Raw genomic sequence first — 8822 nt, forward strand, 5'->3', positions numbered from 1 at the left:
GGACAAGGTGCAACCCTTGCAGAATCTAGGAAGGAGGATATGCAACTACACAAGAAAAGAATAGAATCCAACATTGTTAGGACAGCAGAAAAGAAAGAAAGTCGCCTTCACCATCCCTCAATGACTCATTATATCTCCAGGATCAGGAAGTGTGCAGATGAAATTATCATTGGTTGTTCACAACTTGTTCAAACTCCTTCACTCTGATCCAGGACTGCACAGCACAAATATTTACATATTATTAATAATAATAATTACATATATTTAAATATTTAGTGCCACGGGCTGAGCACTTTTGTCTCTGACACACGGTTTTGACATAAATGGCGGTTGTTTGAGGTCTTCTCCTTCTGGTTTCTTCTACTGATTTGACAGTTAAACCAAGTATCTGTTGCAGCTGTGTGCTTGGTTGCCCGGCAACACTCTAACTCTACTCTCCTCCCCCCCTCCCCCTCTGCTCTCTCTACACAGATGAGGCTTTGGTTGTTCAAAGTTTTTAGTAGGTTTGAAAATGATAAAATCATCATTTAAATCCCGGCAGACTTCCATGGCACTCTCAAATTTTCTGCAAGGAAATTTTCTAGTTGCTTTTATAGTTTCTAGCTCTGATGAATGGTGTCATTTTAGCAATTTCTTTTAAAAGATGAAATGTCAACATTTCAGGATTAAGGATTAAAATGCATTTAAAATTACATAGTCAATTTTTTGTCACCACAAACTAATGAGACTTGGATCAGATGAGATTTGGAAGCCTGATATTCAAAACTAATCTTCTGTTTATTTAACAATGAATTTCACAAAAGAAGGATTAAACTGAATGTAAATCTGGGTTGATAAAATGCTGCTGCTGCTTCCCTGCTTTCACCTCTAAGAAAGAGCTGAATGTAACTATCCATCCATCCATTATCTATATAACGCTTAATCCTCACTGGGGTCGCGGGGGGGCTGGAGTCTATCCCAGCCGACTTAGGACGAAGGCAGGGGACACCCTGGACAGGTCGCCAGTCTATCGCAGGGCCTGAATGTAACTATTATCTTCTTAATTCATTGATTAGTTGTTTGGTCTGTAACATGTTAGGAAATGATCCGAATGTCAATCAGTGTTTCACAAAGCCCACGGTGACATACATCTTGTTTTGTCCACAGTCTGAAGATATTTTGTTTGCTGTCATCAAGAAATAAGGAAACCAGAAAGTATTTACATTGAAGAAGCTGGAATCTGAGAATTTTGACTTTTTTCTTTTTAAAAAAAAAATCTAAAAAATTCAAAGTGATTATCAAAACAGTTGGCAAATAATTTATTGGCTGACAACTAACTGATTAATGAAATTAACAATCCAACACATATAATCTTCTTCTTGTATGACTTCCATGTTCTTCAACGGTCATCACAGTGCATTACTAACATCAGATGTGTCCGATTTTCTGAAGTGCCTGAGCAGGTTGATGACAAACATTTAATGAAACACAGCACCTTTGGCAGCTAAAGCTCCCTTTTTATTGCATTTGATTTAAAAAAATGATATTATTGGTCACCAATAGGTGGCATCCCAATCCAGCGCTACACTTCACACCTTTGTAAGAGTAAAACACTACCGACTGAAATACCTGAAAAGCAAACGAGCCCTGAAATCCAACAAAACCACCTTGAAATATTTTCAACCACAAGTCTAGGAGGAGAGGAGTGAAGCTCTGTGGTAGCGGCAGCCAACTAATTTCTTAGAGTTAATAAACTAAGTGCGTCTGTTTTCCAGGCCATATCTGGCAACATGAAACCTTCAGAGTGGGCCCGCGAGATCTCCTGCCCTCCTGCCGAACTCAGACACTCCATAACAGCATCTCAGACCACTGAAACAGGAGTGCTGTCTCTTGTTACAGCGGGGACAGGCTCCTTTGACCCCTGTGGGTCTCTTGTCAGAGTTGTGAGTGACCAGCGTGGGTCATCTATACTTCGCTGAGGGTGTCACAGTGTCATGTTGCTAGGAAATGGCATATTACTGCTGCCAATCATGTGGCAGACTAGGTAACTCGAGCGACTGTCAGGGCTTCGTCGGGAAGCGGCTGTGATGCTTATCAGGATCTTACAGTATGTATACATTACACCCTGATGGGTCTGACTTCCACAGATGTCGCTGTTTCTACGTATGCAGCACGTTCAATCTGTGAAATCAGGATGCTTCTGCTTTAAGGTGAAGCCGTGTGGCTGCAGCTCTGTGGCCGATTCACTGTCGACAGTAAAAAACGCCCAAAGTCATCAATCATGTGATTCTTTCATACTAAAAATAGCCACCTGTACACATCCGGATCACCATCAAAGCCTCACTGACACGTATGCTGACAAAAGTTTACATCTTCCTTTCACCACCTCACCTGTTCTCCCACTCTGCGGCTGCTCTCAGCCAGAGAGCTGTGAACCGGCAGAACTGGCCACGACAATAATTAGGACACATTTCTAGTTGTTCTTGATTTTTCTAAGAGGTAGTCTCCTGACATGATAAGTGTTGTCTGCACCATGTCTTTGTTGTGAATAAAGGAAATATCACTTGTCAGTACATCAGCTTGTGTTTGGGTGTGGATTGTGTCAAACAAAAGTGACTTGCTGTTTCTAAACAGATTGACCTTAATGAACCTTCTGAAACACAAAAGTTGTTTGTGGGCTTAAAAGGTATGTTGTCGTAAAAAAAAAAAAAAAAAAGTTCCAATGTTCCTTGAGATACTTATCTGTGATGGTCAATCCATCAGGAAAATTATATAATATAATTATATATATATTATATAATATTTATATATATTTATATATTATATAATGTTTCATCAAAATCACTGTATTCTAGATTTCTCATTTTAAAAATTGCCAAAAATAAACCACTTACGCTGACTAGATGCTGTAAAAAAAAAATAAAAATTCTGCGCTTCTCTGCGCAACCAAAATGCGATTAGTGCCTCAGCTGTGAACAACAGTCACAGGAAAAAAAATCAGTCACTTGTGGACTGAACTGCAGAGTGTGTTTCCATGTATGGATCCAAACTAAAAATGCAATTAGTCAAATATATATAGTGTGTAGATTCCAGTTTTTTGTTGTTTTTACTCACTGTTGTGAGGCAACAGTGAGTAAAAACTGTGACAGGACTAAAGAATGCCAAAAACTGCTTAGGGTTCAAGATTATCATTAAAAATCTAAGTGTTGCTATATTCTAACTAAATAAGAATACTTAAACATCATAATCTAAGTTGTTGGTGGCTGCTATTGGACTCGTGAAGCTGTATAGAAACAAAGATAATACGTCTCCTTGCTGTCTAACTGTGTTAGAAATGAAGACAACAGAATAAATATACATCTTCAGTGTTATTTATTTACCAAAATATGACCTCCCCTTTCGTTGGATCCCCCCACAGGGTGCTCCAATTTTACAAAAAATATCACATCTCAGTTTTATTGATTTGCTGTGAAAATAAAAACAATCAAAAAGGAGTTGGGAGCGAGATGTGATTTCAACATTCATTCTAGAAGAAGTGTTAAGACACGACATATTCAACACCTGTCATCTGGCTTCCCACATGTCTGCTCAGAGGACCGTAAAATGAGAACAGATTTATATGGTAAACATTAAAATCAGATTCCCCGTATAAAATAAATACAACTTCTCAGTAGGAATAAACCAAACATAAGGAACCAAAACAAATCATCACAAACCGTGGGGCTGTTAAGTGTGTCTGCTGTGTTGAGCTTACATGCATCTCTTGCAGGGAGGAGGCGGCCGCGGCCAGGCTTACATCAGCCCAAGGCTGCTGCTGCTGACTGCCATCCCGGACACGCCGCATTTTTCTGCACTAAATCATCATCATTTGCAGCAAGAACCCTGAACATCCAAGAGCTTTTTACACAGCGTCCAACCATCAATTTGCCAAGCCCACGGGGCGGCCAAAGTCACCTCAGGGCCGTCACGTCTGTTGCAGAAGTATCCAAGCAATGTGCAGACGTGTAAGAGCCATGTGTCCTCTGATCTTTAGGAGTGGGACTGATTAGAAACACCATCTCATATATAAAGCATAAACCAAGTGTGAAGCGGCTCTCAAGTCAAAATCCAGGACTGGCGCGCCCCTTCCTAGTTCCACAAATCCGGTCTGAAGTCAGAGAAAGCAGCAACTTGCCACAATTAACTACTAACTTAAAGTAATAGCTCAACATTTTTGTGAATGTGCCCAATGGCTTCCTGTTTGAGAGGACTGACACTACCGTGATGTCTGCCTGCTTAATATTATGTTTCAGCCAGCAGCTAGTTAGCGTAGCTTAGCATAAACAATAGAAGCAGGGGGAAACAGCTAGCGTGGCTCAGTGTGATGATACAGACTTGCACCTTTAACACATTACATGATGTTAGTAGAATCATCTGAGCTCCAGAACCCACTTGCAGGTTTAAACGCCATGTTGTTTTATTTTTTAAAAATGCCCAAATTACAGTACTTATCGAAGCAGAAACATTTTTTGCTCCAATGGTCTTTGAATTGATCACATGCCATTTCATCAGGAAACTCAGAATCTAAGCTTAAAAACACAATATTTCATCAAAATCACTTTATTCTACGCATTTTGTTTAAAAATTTGCCAAATATAAAGCATTTGCATGAATCAGATTCTGTAAAAAGAGAAAGAATTCTGAGCACATTTGTGTAATCGTGAAGCTATTAGTGACTCAACAGTCACATGACACGTGTCGACTGAACTGCAGGCTGGTTGCACAAAGTAGATGGGAGACGATGCGGAAGTTGTAAAATAGCGATAGTATGTAGAGTTCTCTTTTTTGTTTTTGTCCAGCATTAGTAACACCTATGGGCATTTCAGGTGAACTGGGCTGACCTGCAGGCTGTGTTTAAACAGAGAAAACAGGAGGCAAGAATGGGGGCAAAACATGCCCAATAACTGCTTGAGGTTCAAAGGATTAAAAAAGTTTAAACCATAAAGTACAACCAACAATTTCACGTTTTATGAGAAGCCACGTGTTTCATTATTTCTCGCCTGGAGTCTTGAGTCATGATGTTTTCATGCCATGATTTTAGTTTAAACATCATGAGCTTTACGGTTGCTGATAGGTGGATTCTGCTGTTCCCCAGTTTTCCCCCGCTTTATGCTAAGCTAAGCTAACTGGCTGCTGCCTGTAGCTTCATATTTAAGAGACAGATAAGAGAGTGCCATCAGTGTTCTGATTTAACTCTCTGCCAGAAGACAAATAGGCGTATTTCAAAAAAAAACATGTCGCACCATTCTGATAAACATTTAAGTGTGCTGCGTATTACTGGTATCCAAGAGCAGATGCAGAACCAAGTCTTTGACTGTAGAGGGCGTAGTGGGGGTAGTAGGGGCCCGTGGTGGGCAGAGAGTGCAGAGAGATGGACGAGGGTCCAGGGGGCAGATGGACCTTGCTATAGGGGTGATAGCGAGCTAAGCCCAGGCTGGGGGGAGCCCTGAGAGAGAGGGAGCTGGGCATGGAGCCTGGACTGCTCTGGTGAGGGAGGTGAAGGTGGCAGGAGGCGGGTCCAGACGAGGAAACCGAGAGCAGCTTGCTGTCCATCCCCACGGGCAGAGCCGTGTGCGTGCGGAGGTGAGCCAGGAGTTCGTCTGACGTGGCGAAACGCTTGTCGCACGGCCCTCCGGCAGAGACCCAGTTACAGGCGTGAGGCAGGGGGTCGTTGGGGAGCATGAAGCCATAGGTGTAGAGGGGGTGAGACAGGGAGGAGGACACGCTGGACGACAGTGAGCTCTGGTGGAGGGAGTGGAGCGGGTGGGACGGATACACCAGAGGGAAGCTGGATTTGAGGGTGGAGGACGGGTCGTGGATGCAGGAGTTGCAGTTGCTTCCACCAAGATGGGAGACACTGGGGTAGCTCAGGCAGTACGGGTCCCTGCATAAACCCTGCATGAAGGAAGGGGGGGAGGCACCCGTGAGCGGGCTGGAGCTCGGGTGCTTCCCTGGTACTCCCATGCTTCCCACGCTGAGGCTCGACTTGGTCGGGTCGAGCCCAGGAACAAACTGGGACGGGTAGCCTGCGTATCCCCCCACCACAGATCCGTGGTAGCCCATGTTGGAGGAGGGCAGGGGGAAGAGCGGCTGGCTCGTCTTGTAGGGAGAGATGGGGGTAATGTGTCCGGGGCCGAGGTTCGGCTGGGAGGGCTCGGCTTTACCTCCATCGTGGTTGGAACCGCCGTCGGAGCTGCCGTTGCTGCAGTTTGTGCTGGCTCGAACCAGACTGGAGTTGGCGTGATGCGGACTGTCTGAGCCAGCCTTGTTTACATCAATGTCTTTTTTGGGATTATTACTATTATTATTGTTATTGCTCGTGCTCGTGGGACTGCCCTGCTCGTGTGCAGCTTCACCGTTGGCAGTGTGGGAGTGCGAGGTGGGCTGTCCACCAGGAGACTGGCTCTGTTTGTGATGCTGCTGCTGTCCAGGTGGGGTGCTGCTGCTGCCTCTGGAGCTGGGTGAAGCAGCGTGAGGCGGGTAGCTCTGCTGACCGCCGCTGCTCGAATTTCCATTAGTGGTAACGTTGCTGCTGCTGGGCACCCTGAAGCCGGCTTTATCGCTGCTGGAGCTGCTGCTGCTGCTGCTGCTGGTGACTGTGTCTCTGCGACAGTCTCCGCTGCCTTTGTTGTAAGGCTTGAAGCTGGATTTATCGTCCAGGGAGGGGCGGTGCTCCCCCAGCTTCAGGCTGGATGACCGGCTGCTGGGCTCCTTGTCCCCCTGGCTGCAGGAGGAGCCCAGCTTGGAGGAGGACGGAGGGTCTGGTTTACCGATCTGAGAGCAGGTCTGAGCCAGCAGGGCCAGGGGACTCTTCTTGGCATCCAGCTACAACAAAATTACAGATTCTTGTCATTTTTTTAAAGGAACTGTTTGGCTTTCATGCAAAAAAAAATGTTGCGCTCTGTCGCTTTCTAAAAAGCAAATGAACTTCAGCAACCCACTAAAGCTTTTGTGTCTTTCTGTAGATCCGTAAAGTGCTTAAAAGCTCCTAACGGTTTACTGCTCCGTCTGTAATAAACCTGCAAAGGAGCTGAAAATGCTCAATATAGCATCCAGGAGGCTGTGAAGCCTTAAACCTTTAGGATTTGCAAGACAGAAAAATAATCAGCATTTTCAAGCAAAAGCTGTAAAAATAGTAAAATATTTTTTTCCTTTTTTCATTTAATCATTTTACTGAATATCTTATTTTATGCTTTTGTTTAAACAAAAGCAGACACATGAAGACTTCACCTTGGATTCTGGGAAGTTGTGATGGATATTTTTTTGATATTTAACAAAAATAATTAGAACTTGGTGCTCTACTTCAATAAAATAGCTGAAAAGAAGAGAAAATCTGATTTTAGCTGCTAAAAAAAAATGCAAAACAGTGATTTGATTATCAGAAAAGTAAATCTATGGACTGACTGCTTTGCTAATTTAATCATAAACTTGAATTTTGGGTTAATTTATTAAGATCAGTAGGATCTTACCAGAGAATATGAGTTTGAAGTAACACAAAGCTGAAGCTGGAAACGTTTATTTTAGAGTTTTTCTGTGATTTCGCTCCTACTCAGGGCTTGTCTTTACCATATCTTTACATTTTCTCCTCCCTGCTGTGAAATCAGGAACACTGCAGAGGAACAACAGTCTTCTCCGTAAAATAAAAGTAGAACAGACAATAAATACCTCGATGCTGACTGGTGCGGACGTTAGAGGCTGTAAATATTCCGGGTGTAGCAAGTGTCCAGTGTGCGCCGTCAACATCTTGATGACTCGGATAGGGAGCCGCTTTGCCTGCCGAAGTGGGTCCAGAGGGGTCAACAAAGAGACCACGGCACCGGGACGAGAGTTTTTAGAGTCGGTGGTCTCACTGAGCTCGATCCGCTGACTGACTCGATCCGTAGCTGATCCTGAAGGGAGATATTTCATTGGAGAGAGGGCGCAGCGCTTTGAGATGTGCGTTACTTTGTGATGCGTAAATGTAATCCAAGCAGACACAAAAACACAGCTGGGCGTCCTTAAATGTCCCGAAGGACGGAGAAGCCTCTCAGTCCCGGTGCGCTACTTGGTTTGAAGCATCTTCAGCTCCGACATGGCTCCTACACTCCGATTTCGAATCCACAACAACAACAACAACAACAACAAAAGTCCACGAAACGGCACAACAGCGTCCTTTCTTGTCGAGGCGTTAAAAAAAAGACCAGAGATCGCTTCGTAGACTCCCGAGCGTTGAGAGGAAATGTCCCACTGCGTGCCTTCGGTCCGGACTTCGGCAGCTCACTGATCACAACAGGCGGACTTCAAAGTGCAGCAGCCGCTGTGTGTCCGCTGGGTGGCCGCATCGGTAATGAGCGGGGCGGGGAGGACGTGCGTAAAGGCGGAGCCACGTCTGCCTGCAAGTGACAATCCTCACTGCTTTGATTTATGAACTGTGCTAATCAGGGGGAGGGATGTCACTAACTACATTTACACAGTTACTACGCTTAAATATAGTTTGAAGTCACCTGCACTTTACGCAAATATATATTTCCATTTTCTGTCACAATGTGGAGGAAAAAAATAAAAGATGAAAATGAGGCTGCAAGAGTGCCAGAAAAAGTCCAAACAAAAGCAGTGGAATTCTGTAATTAATAATGAAAAACAGTGAAAAACACGGCAAATATGTAATTAATGATAGTTTTAGCTCATTTATTCCTGTCAAACTGTTTGGGCATGGAGGATACCAGTGTCAAGCTAATGTTCTGCTATTGTTCAATTCTTTTTAGCTGCTCTTTGCTGGAGGGGGTGTGTTGCTCTACCTTTCTTTTTAAAACACCCCGAAGCTT

The 8822-nt window shown here is 44.0% G+C and overlaps 1 protein-coding gene across 1 annotated transcript; it reads right to left on the reverse strand.

Moving 5' to 3' along the window:
- Positions 1 to 3334: 3334 nt before the first annotated feature.
- Positions 3335 to 8314, reverse strand: LOC103362262 (zinc finger protein 703-like). Its single transcript, XM_008288570.1, has 2 exons — positions 7684 to 8314; positions 3335 to 6843 (listed from the first exon to the last, which is right to left on the reverse strand). Exons 1-2 carry the CDS (start codon positions 7924 to 7926, stop codon positions 5293 to 5295), a joined length of 1794 nt encoding a protein of 597 aa, XP_008286792.1. The 5' UTR covers positions 7927 to 8314; the 3' UTR covers positions 3335 to 5292.
- Between the last annotated feature and the right edge of the window lie 508 nt (positions 8315 to 8822).

Source organism: Stegastes partitus, unplaced genomic scaffold (assembly GCF_000690725.1).
Source record: "Stegastes partitus isolate 25-593 unplaced genomic scaffold, Stegastes_partitus-1.0.2 Scaffold566, whole genome shotgun sequence".
NCBI classification, from domain to species: Eukaryota; Metazoa; Chordata; class Actinopteri; family Pomacentridae; genus Stegastes; species Stegastes partitus.

Excerpts from the sequence above, each read along its gene's own strand:
- LOC103362262 (XM_008288570.1), bottom strand. The coding sequence starts at position 7,926 with ATGAAATATCTCCCTTCAGGATCAGCTACGGATCGAGTCAGTCAGCGG. Across the intron at positions 6,844-7,683 it reads CCGCACCAGTCAGCATCGAG|CTGGATGCCAAGAAGAGTCC; the intron begins GTATTTATTGTC and ends ATTTTGTTGTAG.